Here is a 24073-nt window from a genome sequence, read left to right on the forward strand (position 1 = left end):
GTCCCTGCAGCTGCCAAGACTCCCTGGGGGAAGGCACAGCCATACCTGATTCAGCCTCTGGGGGAAAGGACCCTTGCCATTCTCAGGCACAGATATTGGTGGGACCACCCATTCTCTCTTGCGCCTTCGTAAGACAGGTGCGGGTGGGGAGATCTTCGGTGCTTTCCTTTCCTGCAGGGAGAGAAGATGCCTTAACCCAGGTGTGCAAACACACCTGGAACACACCTATCATCCTCTCACCTACAGGAGCTCAGGGTGAGGAGACCAGAGGCCTAGATGGGTGTATTGCAATAGAAAACTTGGAAATAATCTAAGTGTTCACTTACAGAGAAGGCCCAATTAAATACACTGTAATATATCCATCTAGTGGAAACTGTATACAGTTTGAAAAATGAGGATGAGGAAGGTCTCTCTGTGCTGATATGGAAAGATCTTTGATATACACTTAAATAAAAAAGAACACAGTACAAAACAGATTAATATATTAACAGCTTAGTACTCTATTTAACAAACATTTATATAGGGCTTCATATGTACTTGGCATAGTTCCATCTTTTGTGTAAAAGAGTAGAGAAATAAGGCATATATTCATATCTCCCTTTACACAGAGTTTGGGGGATACTAGGGAAACCAATAATGGTGGTTATCGGTGAGAAGGTGAGAGGCCTTGTACTAATTTTTTTTCTGCTTATTTATTTTATAAAATATTTTAAAAATTCAATTTTATATTGGATTATAATTGATTTACAATGTTCAGTTGTACCGATGTACTTTTTTAGTTTATTTTTTTATTGAAGTGCAGTTGAATCACAATGTTGTCTTAATTATCGCTCTACAGCAAAGGGACTTAGTTGTACACACACCTACTGATGTATTTTAGTGCAAAGAGAAAGTGAAGCCATGGAAATGTTATTTTTTTCACAAAAGAGGGAAAAGTCTGTTTTATACCTACATATATAATATACATAAATATATTTAATATAAATATAGAACAAATACATAAATCAATTCTAGAAGGAAAGAAACTGGTAATGGTAACCGTGTATTCTGTTAGAGGGGCGGAGAAGGCATTAGGCAGGTGAGGAGAAACAAGGGGAGGTTATGTGTTCTGTAACTTCAGTATTTAAAATTTTGGAACCATGTGGATATATTTAGCTGTTCAAAGAATTAAAACAAAGAAAGAAATGTGGCCCAGAGCTTCAGGTCCATCTTCCCAGAGGGTCATGGGATTGACAGTCCCATGTTGGGATTGCCTTCACTTGTGGTTTACCCTCAGGATGTGAGAAAGACAAAAAGGAAGACGGGACAGAGAATTCCAGGGAGGAAGGGCAGGCCTCACTCTGGCACCCCCTACTGGGCAGCAGCAAGTACTGCCCTGCTTAGACGGTTGCCCACGCCCACAGCTACGGGCAACCGAGGGCTAACCCTGCGTGCTCTGCAAGAGTAATGTGGCTCCCGACAGCCACGGCAACCTCGGACTCCCGGCCAGCAGCAAGCCGGGTGTACGCGGAGAATGTCTTTCTTCTGTCCTGCGGGTGCACACGGCGTTTTACCTGGACTGTTTCATCGTTCAGAACAATGACGTCATCGTCAGTCATCAGGACCGACTCTTGCCCAGGGCAGTCTGTGAAGATCACTGTGGGGAAGGGAGGAAAAGAGTATTAGGAAGGAGGCGGCTTCTGGAAGCTACCCCATGGGAACCAAGACCTGACAACAGCCTCCTGACTGGATCAAGGGCTGCTCCAGGCCACTGCAGAAGGAGACTTGACTTACTTGATCTGACCAGCTGTGTGACCAAAAATGAGTTTCAGATGGGCTCCCAAGTTTGGTCTTGAGAAGGAGGACCACTTCAAGGTTTGTGGGACAAAGAACCAAGACCACAGATATTTATCAACATGAGACCCATGGAGTCTCACAAGACCCACGGTTGACCCAAGGTCACAGCCGGAGGCAGAAGAGTTGACGCATTTCTGAAGGCTACATGTCTCCAACAAGCCATATGCATCCTGCTATGCAGTCACCCACACAGATCATGCTGATAACCTTTGGCTGTTTCAACTTGTCATGTCCTTTCTGAATTCTCCCTGCTTGGCCACCCTTTACATAAGTAGTCTGAGTTAATAACTACCATTCGCTAAGCCGGAGACTGGGTCCATTTCATCTTTACAACTATGCTACCAAGGTAGGTATTAGCCCCTTTTCAAAGAAGAGACAACTGAGGTTCAGAAGTCTGACCCCAAGGCATACACTAGAGAGTATTCACACCCAGTATTCTTACCCACCCTTCCCTGTGGCCAAGCATGTAATTAGGAAACCTGCCGGGGGGTACCTCTGGGCCTGTCAGCACCATGCTCTGACTCAGGGGTGCCCTCATGTTGGCCTCTGTCGGTTTCCTAGGTGGCAGCACTACAAGGCCCACAGGGACAGTCCTGTGCCACGAAAAGGTCAGCGCGAGGTCTCCCAAGGGTCCTTTTTTGAAAAATTGTCCTTTAGTTTCAGATGATGATGATAATTGTTTTAAAACCCTTCCCTAAAGAAAGGTTAATAGATAAGAGACTGTAAACTATAAAAGTAATGTGAACATCATGAAGTATTCAAAGCAATATATAAGAATATAACATAAAATATAGAATTCCAAATAATATTCTGCTATATAATGAATTGCTAATCTCAAGAACAACAAAAAATACACAACCCAGCCTATAAAGAAAAAGACAAAGGTGAAAAGACATTTCTTCAAATAAGGTATACGATTGGCCAGTAAGCATATGAAAAGATGCTCAATACCACTATCATTTGGGAAATACAAGAGCTTCCCTCATAACTCAGTTGGTAAAGAATCCGCCTGCAATGCAGGAGACCCTGGTTCAATTCCAGGGTCGCGAAGATCTGCTGGAGAAGGGATAAGCTACCCACTCCAGTACTTTTGGGCTTCTCTTGTGCCTCGGCTGGTAAAGAATCTGCCGCAATGCAGGAGACCTGGGTTCAATCCCTGTGTTGGGAAGATCTCTTGGAGAAGGGAAAGGCTATCCACTCCAGTAATCAAAATCACAGTGAGTATCACTTCATACCTACTAGGGAGGCAAAAAAAAAAAAGGTAAATAAGATATAAAGACAGAGGAAGTCTTCTGCATTGGAAATGTGAAATGGTGCAGCCACTGTGAAAAAAGTCTGGTGGCTCAAAAAGTAAACATAAAATTACCATATGATCGAGCAATTCTACTTCTTGGTTTACACCCTAAAGAGCTGTAAGTAGGAACTCAAACAGACACTTATATATGTATTTTCATAGTATCCCTATTCACTTCCCTGGTGGCTCAGAGAGTAAAGAGTTTGCCGGCAATGCAGGAGACCTGCGTTCGATACCTGGGTCAGGAAGATCCCCTGGAGAAGGAAATGGCAACCCATTCCAGTATTCGTGCCTGGAGAATCCCATGGACGGAGGAGCCTGGTAGGCTACAGTCCACGGGGTCGCAAAGAATCGGACACGACTGAGCGACTTCATTTTCTTTCATTTTCTATTCACAATAGACAAAAGATGGAAACAACACAAGTGTCCATGAAGATCTAATAAACAAACACAATGTGGTCTAAACATACAATGAATATACACACATACATGTATAAACATACATTCTTTATAAGGAATGAAGTTCTGACACATGCTATAACTTGGATGAATCTTGAAAACATTATGCTAAGTAAAATGTCATACAAGTGTGTGCATGCTCAGTCGTATCTGACTTAGCGACGTCATGGACTGTAGCCTGCCAGGCTCCTCTGTCCATGGGATTCTCCAGGAGAGAATACTGGAGTGGGTTACCATATCCTACTACAAGGGAACTTCCTGACCCAGGGATCAAACCTGAGCCTCCTACATCTCCTGGATTGGCAGTCAGATTCTTTACCACTGTACCACCTGCCAGGCACAAAAGTGACTGCACTTATATGAGGTACCTAGAATCCTCAAATTAACAGTAAGTAGAACAGAAGTTATATGGGGCTGGCGGGGGGAATGGGTAGTTATTGTTTAATGGGTATTGGGGTTTCTGTTTGGGATGATGACAAAGTTCTGGAGATAGACTATGGTGAGGTGATAATTGCACAACAATTTAAATGTACTTAATGCCACTGAACTGCTTACTTTAAAAGAGTCAAAATGGTCAATTTTATGTTATGCACATTTTTACCTCAATAAAAAAGAAGCAATCTGAAGTAGGAATGCAAGATGGGATAGTCACTTTGGAAAACAGTTGGGCAGCATTTACTGAAACTAAATATACATGCTCCCCAAGACCCAGTAATTTTACTTTGAGGTATGGACCCAACAAAGATCCATTCACTCAAAGATAAGTATAATAATATTGAGAACAGCTTTATTTATCATAGCTAAAGACTGGAAACAGCTTCAATGTCCATCAAGGTGGAATGAATAGAAATGTGGTGGAATATTCACATAATGAAATAAATCAATTACAAGGACATACAACAACATGAATGAATCTCACAAACATGGTTAAGTGATAGAAGTCAGATACAGAAGGACACATGTATGATTCCATCAACATGAAGTTCAAAAACAGGTAAAACTGGGTGAAAGAACTTAAAGACATTGGCCATCTTTCGGGGAGAGGAGTTGTAAATGGAAGGGGGAGGAAAATGGTCTCAAAAGCATATAGACCTGACTTCAGTGCCCCAGAGCCCCAGAGCTCATACACAAGGCAGGCTCCTTCATGGGAAAGCTGGAATGTACCCGTGAGAAAGAGAAGATTGCTTAGAAACCAGCTCTGCCTCCTTGACAGCATCCCCACTGAGGAGTCCTGGGCTGTGACAACATGCTCGGCTAGCGAGAGGAGGGGAAAAAGAGATCTAGGCCTGAGTCAGCTCCGAAGGGCCCCAAGCACAGGGAGATCCCCATGGGGACCCTGCCAAATTTATTTATTTGCCTGTACTGAGTCTAAGTTGTGGCATGTGGGATCTTCCATGTGGCGTGCAGGATCCTCAGTTGCAGCATGCAAACTTTTACTTGTGGCATGCAGGATCTAGTTCCCTGAACATGGATCGAATCCAGGGCCCCCTGCACATTGGGAATTTGAAGTCAGCCACTGGACCACCAGGGAAGTCCCTATAGTAAGAGTTTTTAAATTATCTACAGAAGTTCTTATGCTATGAAGATATAGTATGCAGAATGTAAAACTGCATATATAGTATAGGTAACTCTGCACAGGAAAGAAAAAAAAAAACAACACTGGAAAGAAATGAAGCTTTCCAATGGCTGGAGTTACCAGCAACTTATTTTCTTATTTTTCTCTAGGTCCAATTTTTCTCTTAACATGATTTGTGTCCCCACCCCCTCAAATTCATATATTGAAGTCCTAACCCCCAGTACCGCAGAATGAGACCATATTTGGAGAAAGGGCCTTTGAAGAGATGATTAGATTAAAATGAGGTCATGAAGGTGGGCCCTCATCCAGCATGATGAGTGTCCTTTAAGAAGAGGAGGAAATTTGGAAACAAGACAGTTACAGAGAGGACTATGTATAGACACACGGAGAAGCCTGCCATCTACAAGCTAAGGAGAGATTCCTCAAAACAAACCACCCCTGCTGATCCGTGCTGATATTGGACTTCAAGCCTCTTGAGCAGTGAGAAAATAAGTCTCTATGTTTAAGCCCCTCAGTCTCTGTTTCTTTGTTACGGCAGCCCTAGCTGCCTAGAATACGACAGGCATCCATCGAGAGTCAGGAATCCCTCCCGTCATGAATTACTATTATTTACAGCTAACATGTTTATACTTTCTCACTTAATCTTCACCAAGCACCCTATGAAGTAGATTTTAGCACCCATTTTCTAAATTGGGAAGATGAGAGGTTAAGTGAATTCACTAAAGTTACATGGCTAGGAAATGGAAGAGCTACAAGTGGTACCTAGACCTGTCCAGATGGAGTTATTTATTTTTTAACCACTATGGTTATATTGGGGCTTCCCTGATAGCTCAGATGGTAAAGCGTCTGCCTACAATGCAGGAGACCCGGGTTCAATCCCTGGGTCGGGAAGATCCGCTGGAGAAGGAAATGGCAACCCCCTCCAGTATTCTTGTCTGGAGAATTCCATGGACCGAGGAGATCCCAGTCCATGGGGTCTCAAAGAGTCAGACATGACTGAGCGACTTCACTCTATGGTTATGTTATCTTTCTGATACACCTGAGAGTGTGTTTTCTTATCTCCTCCCCAGCCCCCATTACCTGTTGTCCTTCTCCATCTATTGAAATAGCAAAGATTGATTTTAAGATGCCCAGTGGGGCAATGTGATATTTGGAGTAAAGTACTAGATTTGGGGATAATAACAGTAACTCTCTTAGAGTTGTGAGGACTAAATGTAAAGAGCTGAAAAATAGGAAAATGCATTATGGCTGGGCCTGCTGTTAATATTATTAATGGAGGTGAAGACCCATTCTTGTGTAGGCAGTGACCTTAACTTGCTGGGTGAGCCTGGGAAAGGCGCTTGACTTCTCCGGACCCCCAGAATCAATTGTTTGCTAAAGCTTTGAGCCTAAGGCCTACCTTCCTTTGGTTTGAAAGGAGAGAAGTATGCCATTAAAAGATGTATTCAAGAATGGCAGGAGCAAACACAGTTTCCCCTTGATGTAAAAAGAAGAAAAGCTTAAAGGGAATACTTCAAGTCACTAGGTGATTCAGCATGGCTTAAAGAAATGTTAAGGACACATGCAAAGGTTCCTCAAAACTCCAGTAGCTGGAACCATCAGTGTGTTGATGCAGAACTTGAATTAACTTATTAGAAATTCAGGTTTTCTCATTTGGAAGATGAAAATTAGACTGACTTCACCATGTCATCTTGAATATCAACTAAGATAAAACCACAGAACACAAATATGTAAAGCTCAGAACTTTATATGGACTCATACCACTGGAGAAAATGGGAGTTCAGAGGTGAGAAGGCGTGCCCAACATCGTACAGCTAGTGAGTGGAATTAGCGAGGTGGGAAGGAGGTTTAAGAGGCAGGGGACATACGTATACCTATGGCTGATCCATGCTGATGTATGGCATAAACCAGCACAATATTGTAAAGTAATTACCCTCCAATTAAAATTAATTTTAAAAATTGATTGGTAAAATTCACCAGTGGGGTGAGTGGTCATATTCTAAAATCAAGTTATTCAACACAGCATTCATTCAAGAACAAGTTGAGTGTTTCCTAAGTGCCCAACATTCTTCTAAATACTAGGGATGCCTTGGGGAACACAAACATGTATCTCCAAGTACCCTTAAGTTCTTACAGGATACTGCCTCCTGTCCAAAATCACCTTTCCACAGCTATCTACCAAACTAATCTATAATGCATTGACTGTAATAGCTAAAGTCCAGATAACCTAGATGTCCATCAATGAGAGATTAACTTTGTGTTATGATACCATCTATACATGAGAACACTATATAGCCATTAAAAAAAAATGCTATAAAAGATAAGGAAGCCCCTGTGTGTTGATATGGAAAGATCTCTAAGACATATTGTTAATTGAAAAAAATATGGAACAATATAGTCTATGCTAACATTTGTATTTTAAAATGAATATTTCTGGAAGGTGACCCCAAAAACTGGGTTTATGGGTGGAGAGGTCAGTAGCTGAGAAAGAGTAAAGAGACTTTTTACCGTGTACCTCTCCAAATTCTGACTGACATGAATGCATTAGCTATTCAAACACTGATTTAAAAGAAATTAACCATCACTTGCCCTATTCTTAAAACAGCTCTCTTTCCTGGTGGCTCAGCCAATAAAGAATCTGCCTGCAATGCAGGAGACCTGGGTTTGATCCCTGGGTTGGGAAGATCTCCTGGAGATGGAAATCACAACCAACTCCAGTATTCTTGCCTGGAGAATTCTATGGACAGAGGAGCCTGGCGGGCTACAGTCCATGGGGTCGCAAAGAGTTGGACACAACTGAGCGACTAACACTTTCACTTCCTAAGGGGAGGTCTTCAGTGAGCAGAGGGGCTGGCCAGATAAGCCTGTCAGCTTTTTCACTTAGTAAGAGACTCTCAGTGAACTCTCCAATCTTCTCCTACCCAGCAGGGAGCTAATGGACTGACACTCCTATTACTCAGATGCCTTAATTCCCCAAACTCTAAAAGCTGCCAGAACCCAGAAACCCTCTTCCTGCTGCCTACACAATCAGCTCCCCAGGAATGTACAGCACACTTCACTACCCTGTTTGCTGGCACAGTCCCATGGTTTTATGGTTCCAAACATTTGCAGCATTTAATCTGGGCTGTCCATCTGTTCTTAGAGGGGACAGGGCCAACAACAAGGAGATGTCAGTAGTCATGTACTCCAGGTGTACGTGCCTCCCACTCAGACTGCACATTCCAGCAGCACCAGCGGGCCTGGTCCCATCGGCTCTCACCCACGTTGAGCAGGATGCAGAATACAACCAAGGGGCAGGAGTCAGGCAGGCAGGAACAAGCTTCAAAGACCCACTCTGCCCGAGACACCCAGCTAAGTGTTTTCCTATCCAAGTCCTCAAAAAATAACCCGCAAAGTGGCTATTACCATCCTATTCTGACAGCTCAGGAAACGAGAGACTGCTCTGGAGTTAAAGTGTCTTAGGAAACAGTTTCAGAGAGGAGAACGAAGTAGATGGGGCCCCGGAACCAGGAAGCGGCAGGACCAGATTTCAAATCTGAGAGGCAGAGGAGTAACAAAGAATATAGGATTTGGGGACTTCCCTGGTGGCCCAGTGGTTAAGAATCCGCCTGCCAATGTAGGGTACACAGGTTCAATCCCTGGTCCAGGAAGATCCCACATGCCTCAGGCCAACTAGGCCCATGTGCCACAACTACTGAAGCCCATGCCCATATACCTAGAGCCTGTGCTTCACAACAAGAGAAGCCACCACGATGAGAAGCCTGTGCACTGCAACTAGAGAAAGTCAGGGCAGCACTGAAGACCCAGTGCAGCCAGTAAATAAATAAAAAACATGGGGTTTGGAGGCCAAAAGACTTGGGTTCACATCCATATTGTGTGAACACACAGAAGTTGTTTTCTCATCTGGAAAATGGGAATAATACCTAGCTCATAAGATTATTGGGAGAAATAAGTGGCCTAATGTTCACACAGCAATGAGCACTATGTCTGGACCAGAGTCAGCCCTCAATAAAAGGGACCTTTAGCCCACTCACAACTAACCAGGATTTCTGACTCCAAGTCCAGGCCTCTCTCTGCACCATAGAGAAACCATCTCTCACAGCAGGCATGGGGTTAGCTACAGCCATGTAGCTTTGCCCGAAGGCTGAAACATCGAGAGGAGAAAGCAACACACAGGACCAAAGAGCGTCACAGGGTGCTGGCTCCATCTGCACCTGGAGAGGACTGTTCCGTAGGGGGTACTCCAGGGTTCACTGGGAGAGGTGGAGGATGGAGATCTCACAGTCAAGCTGACCTGCCCAGGGAAACTTGCTGAGGCACCTGTAGAAACATGAGCAGTTTTCTCCGCAAGCCATGAGTCACACAGAGGCTGGTAAACGATCAGCCCTGGGGCAGATCATTACAACTTCCTCTCAGATGCTTCCTGGCACTGCTGGCTTGTATCACTGGTTTCAAAATGAAATTGATCCGAAACCAGGTCTCATCATCACTCATCCCTCTTCTCCCCTTCCTTCTAACAGCTAGTGAAGTAAGCTGATTCCCGTTCCTGACTGCAGTCTAGCTCCACAGGCCACATATCTTGGCCAAGTCATGGAGGCATGAATGGGCTTGTGGCAAACTGTTTCTGGGGCAAGTTGGTGAGCACTGATGAGCACATGGGGCAACAGTTTAGACTGTAAGGCCGAAAAACAAGAGACCTAAACATAGCTCTTACTTCCACACCCACATAGGATCTTAAAGTCATTCGACTGCTTTAAACTCTGTTTCTCCCACAGGGATTCTGAATCATAAAGTCTATGAACCTGATGAAGAGGTAGGCATCTGTACCAATATAAATTGATAGGTTTCAGCACTGAGTCTAAATACACAGTACCAGGGGCTTCCCTGGTGGTCAGTGGTTAAGACTCCAGGCGCCCAATGCAGGGGGCCTGGGTTTGATCCTTGGTTAGGGAACTAGATCCAAAATGCCCCAAACTAAGAGTACACATGCAGCAATGAAGGCCCGGCACAGCCAAATAAATAAATATTAAAAAAAAAAAAACCACATGCAATTTCTAGAATACTGTTGAGGAAGGGAGTTAGTAACCTGAGGCTGCTTCTAGAGGAAAAAAAAAATCTTCTTTTTTTTTTTTTTGTTTAGATTAGAGCTCTAGGATATCTGCTAGATAGAAACATTCAGTGGAACCAGGAGTCCCTGGCCTGTGCTCAAAGCTCCTCTCTAAAGACCATCCTGCCAAGCATGGCCTCAGATCCTGAGCTGGCAGCACTGTAAAACCTGGTCAAGAAGGGTTGAGTCCCTGGGGTACTAGAGCCATTGAAAGAAGAAAGCTTTTGCTTTTTAAATAGACTTCTAAGAATTAATGGATACTAGACTGAGAACTCATTCCAGGCCTTCTTTTAGGCTGGAATTGAGTAGACACCTCCAAACTCTCAAGGGCACACCCTTGAAAGTCAGAAGCTTGTCTTCTCAGCCATGACACAGAGGTGCTATGTAGTCCCAATGTCCAACCTTACTGGATGTTATGGTAAAATAAAACCATCCATCATTCTGGGGTAAATGTCCTTCAAATGATCAATCTTGGACAGTTTCCCTATTGATCTTTGGATATCTTGATGAGAAGGAAATAATAAAACCAGTTTAAAAGTGTTATAGCCCAAAGGCATCTTGTTGGGGAATGGGGGAGATACTGTCAAAGACGTTTCCATTCTAGTTTGCTTTAGGGACACCTCTAGCTTATAAAGCAAACAAATTTACCCTTGTAGCTATTACTATCTTTTGTTAAGGGATTAGAATAAAAAGGTGAGAGGGAAAGTATATGGAATTGCCTTCAAAGAAGATTCTGGCATTTTCCTGAGTAAAATCATACATAGAAAATAGTTCACTTACCAAGAAATACAAATTACAAGGACAAGTGTTGTGAAATACTTGGGGAATGGATGCTGCTAAATATTGTTAGAGGGTTAGAGGAATGTAAATTGGCAGAAAATTTTTGGAAATTAAGACTTAAAGAAATCCTTTGATCAAGGAATTGTGCCAGGAAATCAACCAAGATGTGACAAAACCATACCTGCACTGATGTTCACTGACTATTGCTTAGTGTTTAAAAAGTCTCAACAACTTAACTTTCAACAGAATACTTAAGAACATGTGCTACAGCAGCTCAAACATCTCATCTACAGCCTTCAATGTTGTAAAAAATATCAATGCAAAACAGTGGTCTGCTCGGGGGAATAAAAACATGTCATAAAAATAGCCATTTATAGCTTATAGCCTGAGCCTGACAATTATAACATAAAATATTAATATTTTTATACTTGTAAAAAAAAATGGTGGGGGTGGAGCTGACTCTTGGCCACCAGGAAGGCAGACTAGTTCTCTCTACAACCAACAACTTTCCAAGCCAGAGAGGTCCAAGATGGAGGAGGGTGAGCAGAATCTGATCTGAGGAGGCCAATAGGCAGAGGTCAAGAGGCATGCTGGGTGGCAGGGCTAGGACACAGGGAGCCTGTGAGGCATGCTGGGAGCCCCAGGGGCTGTCCCGTGGTATGCTAGAAGATGAAGCATCCCAAGTGTACTGCCATAGCTGTTTGGCGTTCTCAGAGGAGCCAAACTCTGATTCCCAAGTGCTGAGAGCAGCACAAGAGGACCCGCTGCCTTGGATGTGTTAATGACGACCCATCACCACAAGATCACCACCGTGGGGAATGCTAAAGTCAAGCGCAGAGCTAGAGCTGAAGCATTTGGTGAAAGGCATTCTCAAATGGCTGTTGGGGCAAGGAATGGCTTTACGAAGCCCTTCTCTGATTCACAGAAGTAGAAAATGAAGCTGGATTGTTGAGAAAGCAAGTCAGGAGGGCCAGCTGTGGGGTGATAAAGCAATGGGACTCAGGGTCTCTCCCTCAGATATCCTCAAGGAAGACTTGGTTAGGAAAACGGATGTGGACGATTTATTGAAAATGTTTGTTTGAAATGACTAAAGTCCTTGATGGGTGGTAGACCTCCATTCTGCTCCTCTTCCAGTTTTTTCACAGTAAACATGTTTTGCAATCAGAAAGAGATGTGATTTTGCCCACCTCTGGCTAGTAAAGTTATATGGTAACTTCATGTTGTTGAGGAGGAAGCAATTCTTTCTAGAGAAGTTTCGCCTCCTGCAGAAAGCTCTTTGGAAAGACCTAATGTTACTCAGGTTCTTCTCACCTTTGGGAGCTGGGTCCTCCCTTGTACTCTCCAGAGAAAAACCCAAGCTGAGCTGTATTCCCCGGCACTCTGGGAGTTCCAGACACAGCTGACTCAAGGTTCAGTGTTAGCACGCTGTCGGTGATCCCACCCCAAGAATGAGAGCAAAGGTCTGGAGACTGACCTGGGACCTCTGGGCTATCAATCAAGGGTCTGGTGGGCAAAAGTGCTGCACACTGGCCCTGCAGCCTGGGGCAGGTCACTTCATATTTAAGCTGTTAACAGTATGCACTCAACAAATTATTTTTAGTCTCTAAAATGGGAACACACATACACATACATACCCAGGCTCTGGTTAGGGCTAAATAAGATGTATTGTGTTTTTCAAAGCACAATTAAGAATTCAAAACTTAAGTCAGTATTCAAAACCATATTTAAGCTGTTAACAGTAAGTACTCAACAAATTATTTCCCAGTCTCTAAAATGGGAATACACATACACATACATACGCAGGCTCTGGTTAGAGCCAAATAAAATGCATTGTGCTTTTCAAAGCACAAGTAAGTATTCAAAACTAGTGACAGTGATTTAAAAAGAGAAACAAAAGAACCAAGACAGTAAAGGTCATTTGAAATACTGAGGCAAGCAGAAAATTAAGGAAAAAAAAAATGAATCAACTGCCATTAAGATAAGCATTGGAAATTAAATTCAAAATGCCATGCTTTCAGAAATTCCCTGGTAGTCCAGTGGTTAGGACTTGGCGCTTTCACTGCTGGTGGCCCAGATTCAGTCCCTGGTCAGGGAACTAAGATCCTTGCAAGCCAAGGGGCCAAAAGAGGTTGGGGCGGGAGAAGCCACACTTCCATTCACATCTCACAAATCTGTCCCTTTCTTTTATATCCTCTCTAAAAGAGATACACTTAGCTCTTCACAACGGTCTTCATGATATCACAGAGCAATGGTTCCCAAACACAACTGATAAAATCACCTGGAGAACTTTTAAAAAACATTCAGATTCCCTGCTTTCAGCTCACCCATTATTTCTACTAAATCAGTTTCTGGAGGAGGATCCAGGGAAAACAGTTTGTTGGTTTTTTAAAGTTCCTGATTCTCACCTTTATTTCTTGTAAGGTAAATTGGTATGGATTTTTGAGGGTGCTTCAGAGTATGTATTACAATTTCAAATGTCCAGATCCCTTCTTCTGACCAACGTATATAGCTGTCTTTTCAATATCTCCCCCCTGATGCTTTAAAGGCATAATCCATAAATCTTAAAATCATTATATCAAAGGGCAGATTTGTGATCTTCTTTGCTCTTGGCCTGAATCTGGTCCTTTTCCAGTCTCTCTCCCAGGGAAGGGCACAGTGTGTACTCAGCTACACAAACCCCAAATCTGGGCCTCAGAAGCAGCCCAAGGTCTGTGTCTAGAATACCCGAATTCAAATGCTGGTTTCAGTGACAAGACTTTGAGCAATATGTTTCCATTATCTATAAGTAATAGCAGTAATACCTATCTCAGTTAAAGGAGTTACTACTTAGCATAGTGCCTAGCCTACGGTTATCTAGCATCCTTTCCTTTGACCATTTCTCCCTCAGACTATTCTTGCCAGTCAATCGCCAAGACTCATGTCTCTCCATCTCTCCTTCCCCCAGTTTAGTATTTACTATATCATTTTTAGCCTAAATGAATACAGTATTCTCCATTTTAATAAAGGAGGATCCTTTAAAAATTCTACAGATGATACATTTGAGAAGATAAGATCACTTCCTTTTTTGAAACTTATCAGTGATGTGCCACTCTTCTCAGGATAAAAACCAAAATCTCTAATGTGCCCAGTCCCCATCTCCACTGTCTAGCCACAGTGGCCCTCTTAAGAGCATCATAAGCCCTTACCACAGGGCATCTGCATACCTGCTCCTTCAGTGTCTCCTACATTCCCATTCCAATGCTACCCAGTTACCTCCCAACATCTTCCAGATCCAAATTCAAAAATTACTTTCTTAGGAAAACTTTCCCTCAACCCTGCCAAAGTAGATCAGCTTCCCCTGTTAAAAACTCTCCGTGCTCAGTCTTGTCCAGCTCTTTGTAGCCCCAAGGACTGTAGCCCACCAGACTCCTCTCCATGGAATTTTCCAGCAAGAATTCTGGAGTGGGTTGCCGTTTCTCACTCCAGGGGATCTTCCTGATCCAGGGATGGAAGCTGTGTCTCTCGCCTCTTCCGCATTGGCAGGCAGATTCTTTACCACTAGAGTCACCTGGGAAGCCCATGTAACTCTCTTCCACAGGATTCATTACAACTTGTAACTACACGTTTACTTCTATCGCCTATCTCCCTTAACTAGTCTGTATAAAGCCCAAAGGCAAAGACTGTTAGAATCTGCTTATTACTATATCCCAACACCTAGCACAGTGCCTGACACAAAGTAGGCATTCAGTAATTGTTGAATGAACTACGAAAGTCCCTTGAACCAGCAATTTTGCCTCTAGGAATGCAGTCTAAAGATACATGTATAATAACTAGTCTAGTTGTAGCAACATGGCTATTATTACCACTGCTAACATTTAGCATTTATTTATTTCATGCTTTTTTATACACTAACTCAGCCTTATGAGATCCTCATTATTACCCGTATTTTACAGATGAGGAAACTGAAGAATAGAGGTTAAGCAAATTTACCCAAGTTTCTACAGCTAGGAGGTAGACAGACTGAACACAGGCACAGTGGCTCTGGAACTCCACACAGTTATATTTTTTGCAGACTTCAGTTGTCAAATTTGAAATGTTGCTGGAAATACTAAAGTCTCACTTTGCGTGCAAAGTTGGAAGAAATTAAAATCTCCCAAATTAAGAAAAATGTAAAAAGTGACATGATTTCAAAACAAGAGAGAGTAGTGAATTATAAGCATCTAATGGTTTTAGAAAAGGCAGAGGAACCAGAGATCAAATTGCCAACATCCGCTGGATCATCGAAAAAGCAAGAGAGTTCCAGAAAAACATCTACTTCTGCTTTATTGACTATGCCAAAGCCTTTGACTGTGTGGATCACAACAAACTGTGGAAAATTCTTCAAGAGATGGGAATACCAGACCACCTGACCTGCCTCTTGAGAAATCTGTATGCAGGTCAGGAAGCAACAGTTAGAACTGGACATGGAACAACAGACTGGTTCCAAATTGGGAAAGGAGTCCATCAAGGCTGTATATTGTCACCCTGCTTATTTAACTTATATGCAGAGTATATCATGAGAAACGCTGGGCTGGAAGAAGCACAAGCTGGAATCAAGGTTGCCAGGAGAAATATCAATAACCTCAGATATGCAGATGACACAACCCTTATGGCAGAAAGTGAAGAGGAACTGAAGAGCCTCTTGATGAAAGTGAAAGAGGAGAGTGAAAAAAGTTGGCTTAAAGCTCAACATTCAGAAAACTAAGATCATGGCATCCAGTCCCATCACTTCATGGCAAATAGATGGGGAACCAGTGGAAACAGTGGCTGACTTTATTTTTTTGGGCTCCAAAATCACTGCAGATGGTGATTACAGCCATGAAATTAAAAGACGCTTACTTCTTGGAAGGAAAGTTATGACCAACCTAGACAGCACATTAAAAAGCAAAGACATTACTTTGCCAACAAAGGTCTGTCTAGTCAAGGTTATGGTTTTTCCAGTGGTCATGTATGGATGTGAGAGTTGGACTATAAAGAAAGCTGAGCGCCAAAGAATTGATGCTTTTGAACTGTGGTGTTGGAGAAGACTCTTGAGAGTCCCTTGGACTGCAAGGAGATCCAACCAGTCCATCCTAAAGAAGATCAGTCCTGGGTGTTCATTGGAAGGACTGATGCTGAAGCTGAAACTCCAATACTTTGGCCACCTGATGCGAAGAGATAACTCATTTGAAAAGACCCTGATGCTGGGAAAGAGTGAGGGCAGGAGGAGAAGGGGACAACAGAGGGTGAGATAGTTGGATGGCATCACTGACTCAATGGACACGAGTTTGGGTGGGCTCTGGGAGTTGGTAATGGACAGGGAGGCCTGGTGTGCTGCAGTTCATGGGGTCGCAAAGAGTTGGACATGACTGAGCAACTAAACTGAATTCCCTTATTTCACGCATGTACACTTCACATATGTTCATAAGAGGACATGTCTTGAATCATGGGAATTATGAATTATTTGAGGTTTTCAAGGGTAAATCTTTAACATCAGTGCAATCACCCTGTACAAGATTATTTATTGCAGTGATATTTGGGTTTAAGAAAAAAATCCATAAGCGCCTCTTAGAAAATAAGATCAGAAATAAGTATTTTCTTTAAGAATGGAAATCAAGTTTTATTCATCAAAATGCTTGCTAACTAGATTTTGAAAACTAAAGAGAAACTTGAGAAAAAGTGCATTTCACTTTGATAAATCACACTCTCAAGCTTTTAACATCCAAGGAAAATAACACAAGTGCTAATACATTTGATAGTTCACATCTGAGCTCTGCAATTTAAATTTTTAGAATTTTTTATTTAAAATGCTTTTGAAACATTCAGATAATTAAATCTTAAAACAATGGTTAGTGTGAAAACTCATGATTTTTAAATGTTACTGTAACCTTACTAGGCTTACTGCAAAGTCTGTCTTGAAGGTATTATTCAAACATAGAAGTTTAATTTATCTGAATGGGGTCAAGAGGAACAATTTATCCAATCGTCTTTATGCAGCAGTCTTTCCTAATAAGGTGATTCCTGAGAGTTAGATTTCTAAAAATCCAAACACCTCACAATTTTTATGGTAACTCCCCACTACTTCCACGTCTGCAGAAGATAAAAATAGGGGGTTAGCTAAATAAATCATGGTATATCTGGCAGGTAGAAAGACTATGGAGCTGTCAAAAGCAAAATAGAAGTGTGTTTACCAGTCTGGAAAGATGTCTGTGAGTCAGTAAGTTAAAAAAAAGAAAAGAAAAAGTAAGCTGCAGAATGATTGTAAGTGTGATATAGGTCCAATCCTTGTTATAAAAATTCCTGTGTACACACCTAATTTTGTTGTCATGAAAAAGGTCTACAAGGATTCATGTTCAACTGTTAACTGTGCTTATCCTACAGGAGCAGAATTTAGGAAGAGCAGCACTTTCACATGTTTATTTTTTATTTGCTTCTGTTGAGATGCAGTGAAGCTCAATGGTTAAAGCTCAGGCAGCTTAGATTTGGATCCAAGTTCTGCTATCTACTATTTTCACAGTCCTGGGCAAGTTATTTAACCTCTCTGGCCTCAAAGGCCTCATCTGTAAAATGGGGTGGTAATAGTACCTACTTCAAGGCACGATATGGTGATTAAACAAGGTAATACATGTAAAATGCTAAGAAGCTGTACCTGTCACATAGTCCATGCTATTATTTTATTGAAAAACACTGTCTTTACAGTGAACAAATCTTCATGTATTAATGTGAAATCCCAGCCAGTGAGCCCAACTCTACACAAACTATATAAAATACTATATATGAAAGGGGGTGTGACAGAAATAGAAAGCTCCCTAGGCAATTCTGACAATCAGCCAAGCTTGCAAACTACTGACTCAAAACCAGTTGGGTTCCAGTTGGGGAATGCAGGAGCATTCTGGAAGCGGAAAAAGACCATAAAAGACCAGAAAATAGTAGGTCCTGAAGCCCTGGTGGGAAGCCCCGGCTGAAGCTGACTCTGGGGTGAGGGCAGGGTGTGGGCCTGGCATCTTGTTCTGGCTTGTGTGCGGGGAGCCCACTAAGTAGCTGTCTTCTCTCTCTGCCTGAAGCTACAACAAGACGGGGCTCGTTGGGAGGAGGCAGGCGGCCTTAAGCAAGACACCCAGGATGGTAGCTGAGCCCTCCGGCCCTGCCCTCCATCTGACCAACCACATCCAGGGCTAGCCACGGAGGCGCTTCCCACACAGGGGAGTTGGGGCCACAAGGCCGAGGAGCTGGGACCAGAGCCCTGCCTCAGACCCAGAAGCCCGGTCTCCCTCGCCTGTGCCCAGATGGACGCCATCAGGGTGTGTCCTTTGACAAGAGCCTGAACAACTTCTGAACAGACCTGAACTGGGGAGGGTGGAAGACAGTTCCAGTGGGGAATATAGTAGTTTCCAAACTTGGGGGAGGAATCTTCTCAGAAAATCCCACAGGCATACAATTAATTCCAGGGAAAGCAGAGACTTCTTAAAGTTAATGTGAGACCCTGAGGTCTGACCTCCCTGCTGGGCAAGATCAACCTGTTTCTAGTCTCCAGCACAGGTTTGAGGCTTCTTGGTAAGGGAGAAATAATTTCAAGCTAATCACATGTGCTCTCAAGCAAGGAAGAGTGGGGTTCCTGAGACTGAGGAGCAAGAGGAAAGCCTGGGCTCATGCCTCCCTGGCCCCGTTCCCATTCTGGCCCCTGGGACACTCAGAGTCCTGAGGGAAGGCGGCTCTCTCCTCCTCCTAGGGTTCTGTGTGGCCCACAAAGGCTCTGGGAGCGGGAAGCATCCCCCAGCCCTCCCGCCTCCTAGCTGTGTGGCCCTGGCTCAAAGACAGGGTAAGGGAGGAAGGAAAGTGCTCACTGGGCTTCCCTCCCCAGGAGAAGGTGTTCACTGAGCAAAGAGCAGGAGCCCAGGACCCGAAGTTCATCAGGACCCTGGCAGCCGCAGCCTGGAGGGATTTTGGTCAGTTTGAGGAATTTGCAGGCTGCTGATGTTCTAGGGGACCCACAGCCACATGGGTGCCCAAATTTGGCTGGGAGAGCAGGGTGGGTGCTGGATATCATGCCCCTCCACTCAGAGCAGGGCTGGGGGAGGTCCTTGATGCTGGGAGAAGGGGAACAAGGGGTGAGGAGAGGGAGGAGATGAACAACCAGAACAGTGAGAGCGCTGTCAGCTGGGGGCCTGGTATCTGGACCCTCCCTATTCCCCCACAACCTAAAAGGGAGGCTGGGGGCCTGGATGGAACTGTCCCCGCCTCAGCCCCGCCCCCACCAAGCCAGATCCTGGTGATTAACAGAGGCCTGCCTGTGGAGGGAACAGGAATTCAGAGGTCTCGGGTCAGATGTTAACCATTTCCAATCTTCTCCAGCGTGGCTGAGGCCAGAGGACTCACAACCCTGACTCCCAAGTACCTCACACGTAGGAGTCCAACCTGCTTCAAGTCCGGACTCCACAATTTACTGGCTGGGTGACCTTGGAGGAGTTACAAAGTCACAAGCCTAGATTTCCTATCCAGTGAAATGGGGCCAATTCCGCTCCCCTCATGGGGCTTTTAGGAGGATTAAAAGGGCTTATTACATAAAGTATGGAGTGTAGTTTCTGGAACTCAGTAAGCGCTCCAGTAAATGGTATTTAGGTTGTGTTTTTTTTCTGATTTGTTTTGTTTGAAAGCCCTTCCGTGCCAGCCCTGCTGCCTGGTAATGCCAGCTAACTAAATGAAATGAGGGGGAAGATTCAGCTGAGGCTGACCACGTCTTTGGGTCTGGGACAAGTCAGGAGTTGAGAAGGGATGGTGGAGGTGGGCCCAGGGTCCTGGATCCAGAAGAGACTTACGAGACACTGGCCTCCATGAGGGCATACCTGGAACTCTAGCCACATCTCCTGCCTTTCCCAAACACCATGCTGCCTCTCCTATAGGGGACGGAAGTTCTGAGCTGGACTGGACTCTCCTACTTCGCTTCTGTTCTCCACACCTTACACTCCATGGTCCGGCCAGACTAAACGTGTTTAAGTTCCTGGACCCCATATGCTGTTCCCTTGGCAGGAACACTCCCTGACACCCCTCATGTCCCAACCCCTTCCCCAGCTTCTGCCTTGGACATCACTTCCTCCAGGTGCCCTCCACCTCCAAGAGCACATCAGCAGCTCTTCGTTTGGGACTCTATATTTTTCCCCCTTGATTACATATACATATATTACTTATTTTGTCCATCTCCCCCCAACTAGTAGGTGGAATGGCCTGCAAAGCCCACTAAGGTATACCTGGCACCTAGACTAGAACTTCACACTTGGAAGGTGCTCAGTAGATATTTGCTGAATGAAGGACTCACTATTAAAATTGCCTGGTGATTGATCTGCTTCCTCCTGTAGTTAGGGAACTCACTGAGGTGAAGGAGCTGTGGGCCTTGCTTGCCTGTGAACTCCGAGAACCCAGCAGGTACCCAGGTGTTTGCTGGCAGCATGACAACCAGTCAGCTTGGCCTTGAGTCTCAGACACCTCACTGCCTCTATGATGAGGGAGGAGCTGGACTCGACCACCTTGGCCACATGAAGAGGCTGCCGCCCACCCACACGCTGGTCAGGACAGACATCTCCACCCAGGAAAACATTCTCACCTGAGAAATTCACGGCCCTTTCGATTCCCCTTCTACTTTGGGGGAGTGTGACAAGCATAAGCTTAAGAACAAATAATGGAAAGGATTTCTCCCTCAAAACAAAGGATGTGACCAGGTACTTAAAACTGCTGTCTCTTAGCACAGGGCCAGGTGGGAAGCAGGAACCCAGACGGGATGGGTTTGGTAAGGAGACTGTTGGGAGAAGGGAATGGTAGATGAAATTCAAAAGAGGCTCAGCAACTTCAAGACACAGAAAAGCTGACATCTCAGTACTCAGCCACTGTGCTGAGATCCCAGGTAATCCTCAGTCAACCCAGCAATTAAGCTCCCAGGTATGTACCTAACAGACCCACCTCTACAGTTTCACTTTAACAATGGCGTTCGTGCAGCACTAGCTGCAATGGCCAAAAAAATGGAAACGTCTCAGATGCCCATCAACAGCAGGAGTGTGGATGGCCCCATGACGAATACTATGGAGGGATGACAGTCTACCACGACCACATCCAGAACTATGTGAGAATCCCAAATGTGCAATGAAAGAAGCCAGATCCAAGAGGATATTCAGTCCAAATATAGGCGAATCAATCCATGGTACTTGAAGTCCGGATAGTGGTTTTCTTGGAGAGGGTAGAGATGGGGAGGGAAGTGGCGTCTGAGGTGCTGATAACGCTGTTTCTTGACGTGTGTACTATAGGGACACGGGTGTGTTGTTCAGGGACAGTGGCTCTTTGAATGGAGATGGTTCAGCCTCAGGACAGAGGACTCTACTGCTTTGGGAAAAGAGGCCCTTCTCTCCCTCCTCCTCCTCCTCCATCATCCTCCAAACGCTCTGCAGAGCTATTGTTTCCTAGAAACTCAAGCCTGTGGTAGGCCATGCCTTCCTCACGCAGCAGGGAGGTGAGGGCACCCTGCATGGGTAACCTAGGAACAGAGTGCCGTGTGACGAGGTGGGAAGGGAGACTAGAGGTTTGAGACCTGCTCCCCAGGCACCAGCTAACGGTGATGAACGTCAGGCTTTGGCAACCAACCCTACTTGGCTGCTGAGCCAGGAAGGCAAGCCAGGTGGGCTAGAAGCCCCAGTTTCCAACTATTCATTCCACAGAGGCAGATTTATTGGGCATCATGGAATCCCCTTGGGTGTAAACCCTGGCCTTACTGCTGACTTCCCTGGAGACCTCTTGCCAAGTTTCTTACCCTCATTTTACAACTGAGGGGGAGATATCACCACCTGCATGGTAAGGCACTTATAAGCATAAAAAATAACTAATCTTTGACAGTCAGCTCCTCCATGGCAGGGTCTTAGTTTTGTTCACTTTTTTAGCCACAGTTCAAGAGTAGTGCCTGATACATGCAGCTGTTAAATACATGTTTACTGAAAAAATAACATGTAAATAGAGGGCCTAGCCCATAATGGCAACTTCAAAACAAAAGGCGATTTTTATACAAGTTGAAATAAACAAAACCATTTTGAAGTTAACTCCTGCTCGGTCAGATTTATTACTGAACTTTGAAGTTTCCTACCAGAGCTAATGAGGGTTAGCTTTAATCTTACCCAACGCTGACTAAGGGTGAGTTGAACTTGTGCAGGGGCCATAATGAAGTACTGGATTTCTTTTACTGTAATTAAGCTGCTTCTCTCAACCATTCACCATGAAGGATGCATAGACCACTTGAAGTCACTCACTTTTAATCACTGCACCAATACCATACAACCTCCTTCTTCCCACATCGCCTTTGTCTTTGCTTTTAGACCACACTTGAAGGAAGGCAGACCCCAGACTGTGGGGTTGGGGCAGGGGAATATTCCTGATCTACCTCCTTCCAGATTAACCTCTCGCTCTTGGTCTCTGTAAGCCTGGTTTCATCTGACCCAAGCCCCCATCACTAGGACACTTAAGAGACTGCATTCAAGCTAGTTTCCTCTGCAGGTGTGTTTCTGGAAAACTATGATGAAAAGGAATAAATGATTAAGTCCTCTTGAGGTAAGAAGGCTGCTGTTGGTGGGATTTGGTGCTTCAGCACTGCACTTTTTCATTTCATCCACCTCCCACTTTCTGGTGGTTTAAAAAAAAAAAAAAAATTCCAGGAAACTTGGGAGTCAGAAACCTCCATTCAAGACCCATTGTCACTGCAAAAATGACTCTGGTGAAGTCACAACCACTGAGGTTTCATCTGTAAAATGGGCAGAACTTCACAAGATTGTCATAACTTTTGCAAATACCTTCTGAGTGAGACCTGTAAGTAACAGGTCCTGGGCATAGACCTAGAGGTGAAAGTCATATCTGTGACCCCCAGGGAAGCTCACAAGTTTAGCCTAGGGAATTGAATCCATTAAGCTGTTCCTGTGTTTCTCCACCTCTAAAACCTACAGCAGGATTGAGATACAGTTTCTGAAGTCCCAGCTCTGGGATTAAGAGCTCAAGTTGTTTAAATGTACCTCACCAGCTTCAAGAGAATGTCAGGAGGATAAAGCAAGCTCAGAGTTGTGCAAATGCTTTGAAGAGGAAAGTGCACATACAAACAAGGTATTAATTATATCAGATAATGTCTTTGAGCTCAACTTCATAGACACCTGTGAAGTTCATAACCCGGGGGCAAACAACAGGGGCAATTGTTCCTTGGCTATAGGGAAACTGTTGTCTGCTTGGCCAAACTTGAGAGTTTGTATGTACCCTCAGGACAGCCCTTTCAACATGGCTGGAGCCAGGCTGGGGCTCCCAAGTATTGAGGATAGGGAGATGGTTTGGAGGGTGGGAGGTAGAAAAGATATCAGCTGTTGAGGACTAAGGGGAGAAATACCACTAGTTTTTGCTGCAGAGTCCCAATTTATTGGACAAATTGGGCCCAGAAACTTGCTTTTACTTAAAAAGAAGGCAGCATCCCATTTCATGGGAAGACTCCTCTAAGAACTCGGCACGTTGCAGGGAGCTCTGCTCAAGGTTAGCCAAGCACATTGACCCACCTTTTGTTTTATAACCCAGGTGTGCTCCTGGCCTGAACCCACCATTTTTACAACCATAAACCAGACATCCGAGAAAGCAGAATTTTCTCAAAAGGTTTAAAATGACTGACGTCACTGAGAAGCAAGCACTTGGCAACCGGACCGTGAAATCGAAAACCTGATCACCACTTCCCCACAACAACCTCAAGCTTAATGAAGTGACAGTTAATCTGATATTTCTTCCTTCAGTAAGAAAGATAAGGTGCAGACTACAGTCAAATCTATAGCCTGCTCTCCCAGAGTGTAGCTGGAGAACTTGACAATGAGGGGGAGGGGGTACAGATTTGGCAGAAGTCTGGTTAGCAATAAAGCTTCCTCAGGGAGCCGGAATTGGATTTGGGGCCCTGCCCAAGTTAACATTTTTACAGGTTGGCTGAGCTGCAGTTTGTTAGCCAGTCAGTAATAAACCCATGTGCAAGAATTTA

At 44.3% G+C, this 24073-nt stretch overlaps 1 protein-coding gene across 2 annotated transcripts in view; it reads right to left on the reverse strand.

Moving 5' to 3' along the window:
• Window positions 1-24073, reverse strand: part of CDH3 (cadherin 3) — a 113432-nt gene that overhangs the window by 17404 nt on the left and 71955 nt on the right. For both annotated transcript variants that reach the window (XM_070451096.1, XM_020893381.2), the window contains 2 exons: window positions 1554-1636; window positions 46-171 (listed from right to left, as the gene is read on the reverse strand). In XM_070451096.1, coding sequence (XP_070307197.1) covers window positions 46-171; window positions 1554-1636 — 209 coding nt within the window. The remainder of the gene's footprint in view (window positions 1-45; window positions 172-1553; window positions 1637-24073) is intronic.

Source organism: Odocoileus virginianus, chromosome 20, assembly GCF_023699985.2.
Source record: "Odocoileus virginianus isolate 20LAN1187 ecotype Illinois chromosome 20, Ovbor_1.2, whole genome shotgun sequence".
Classification (NCBI taxonomy): Eukaryota; Metazoa; Chordata; class Mammalia; order Artiodactyla; family Cervidae; genus Odocoileus; species Odocoileus virginianus.